We start from the raw sequence: 1,700 nt of genomic DNA, 5'->3' as shown, positions 1-1,700 counted from the left end.
CAACACAACACTTTATAAAACATTCTGTCAGGGTTTGAGTAGATCTACTCAAAAATTAAACCCCACCCCACCGTATTGTGATCCCATATGCTCGCCTATTGTTTCTAAGTAAATTAATTAGACCTGTAATAATCCGGGCATTGGCGGTAATCAACATAGACGGTCGGTCGGTGTATTTTGCACATGGCTTTACGGTTAAGTTAGGGCTAGGTTTCATTCATTCATTCAATCATTCAATCATTCAATCATTCATTCATTCATTCATTCATTCATTTTACTCATTCCATACCTCAATATAGGAGAATCAATTAATATAAACGTGGTCAATGGTGTGCTTTTTACACTCAAGGTTTAGACTAGACCAGGGCTTTTTCGTCAGCTTTTTACTACAAGCCGTTATATTTTGAAGCGAAATCAGGGGAAATGGCAAGAAAGACGGACAGGAGGGGATTTTGTACTTTGTTTCACTCTTTTTTGAGATTTTGGATGGCCCTGAAAAGGGCCGTTTTTTTTGTTTATTGCAAGAACTGCACTTTTTAAGCACTTTTAAGCACTTAAGCACTTCTTCGGGCCAATTGAATGTCCTTGGGCATAATGGTCACTCTCTTGGTGTGGATGGCACACAAGTTGGTATCTTCGAAAAGACCGACCAAATAAGCCTCACTGGCTTCTTGGAGAGCCATGGCAGCTGAGCTCTGGAATCGAAGATCAGTCTTGAAGTTTTGAGCGATTTCTCTCACCAATCGTTGGAAGGGAAGTTTTCGGATCAACAATTCGGTATCTGTGAGGTTTCTTTACATCGCCGGTAGCTGGGGCGCTCTTTCGGGCAGCCTAGGTGGCCAGCTGTTTTCTTGGGGCCTTTTTCTTCTTTTAGCTTCTAATACGTCTGCTCAGCTCGACAGTCAAATAGTAGAATGAACCCAATACCACTCAAACAAACACACACATAAATCATGGATATTAGTAAAAGCAGCAGTAAAATTCCTTTTTGATTTATTTTCAAAGTGTTAAGACAACATTCCTATCTTCGTTCTTTCATCGGAATAAAAAGGCTTGATAACAGAGAGTATATAAATAGACGCGATTATCAAAATTGATCACACATAAAAACATTGATGTAAATAATTTCTTTTTACTATTTCTAAGATATTTGCAAATTCCAAAGTTAATGTATGAAATCAGACAAATATTAATGTAATGTGTGATTTTTTTAACTTGAAATAACCACACAAAACTTAGACAGGGCATTCTTGAAAAAAAAAAAAAAAAAAAAAGACTCCAATGACCTTGGGAATCTGTATAATTTTCCTATTGACTTAACCTGGGCTTGACCTTGCTGGCCCCATCACCTGACAAAATTTTACACTACTTTTCATTAGGCCCGGTATATGGATAATCAATTGTTCACCTTTGACCTTTTATTACCATATTTGGAAGTTACCACTGACTTTTGGTGGCACAATGACATCATTTTTTTACTTTTCAATATGGCGACCAGCTATCTGGAATTTTGGAATACAGCTTCGATATTTCTTTATATCATAAGACATGTTTATCGAAAGGTAAGAAAACATTTCTAAATCCTATGAATTGTTAAAGTATTAAACGAATTCATTTCTAACAATTCGATTATCCGAATTTTTCGTCGCTTATTTAGTTTTGTAGCTTCTTCAGTTAGGCCTCTGTACCTCTTCGCGATT

General features: G+C 36.8%; 1 protein-coding gene across 1 annotated transcript in view; it reads right to left on the bottom strand.

The window, feature by feature from the left end:
* Nucleotides 1–554: 554 nt before the first annotated feature.
* The window catches only part of LOTGIDRAFT_176498 (hypothetical protein), a gene marked incomplete at both ends in the record, with an annotated part of 7,237 nt that continues 6,091 nt past the window's right edge, over nucleotides 555–1,700 (bottom strand). The window contains 3 exons of the mRNA XM_009051439.1: nucleotides 555–781; nucleotides 928–929; nucleotides 1,137–1,141. Of these exons, the coding sequence (XP_009049687.1) occupies nucleotides 555–781; nucleotides 928–929; nucleotides 1,137–1,141 (234 nt within the window). The remainder of the gene's footprint in view (nucleotides 782–927; nucleotides 930–1,136; nucleotides 1,142–1,700) is intronic.

Source organism: Lottia gigantea, assembly GCF_000327385.1.
Source record: "Lottia gigantea unplaced genomic scaffold LOTGIsca_1673, whole genome shotgun sequence".
Classification (NCBI taxonomy): domain Eukaryota; kingdom Metazoa; phylum Mollusca; class Gastropoda; family Lottiidae; genus Lottia; species Lottia gigantea.
Note: the sequence above shows the minus strand (reverse complement) of the source record. Positions and strands in the feature narration are given on the sequence as shown.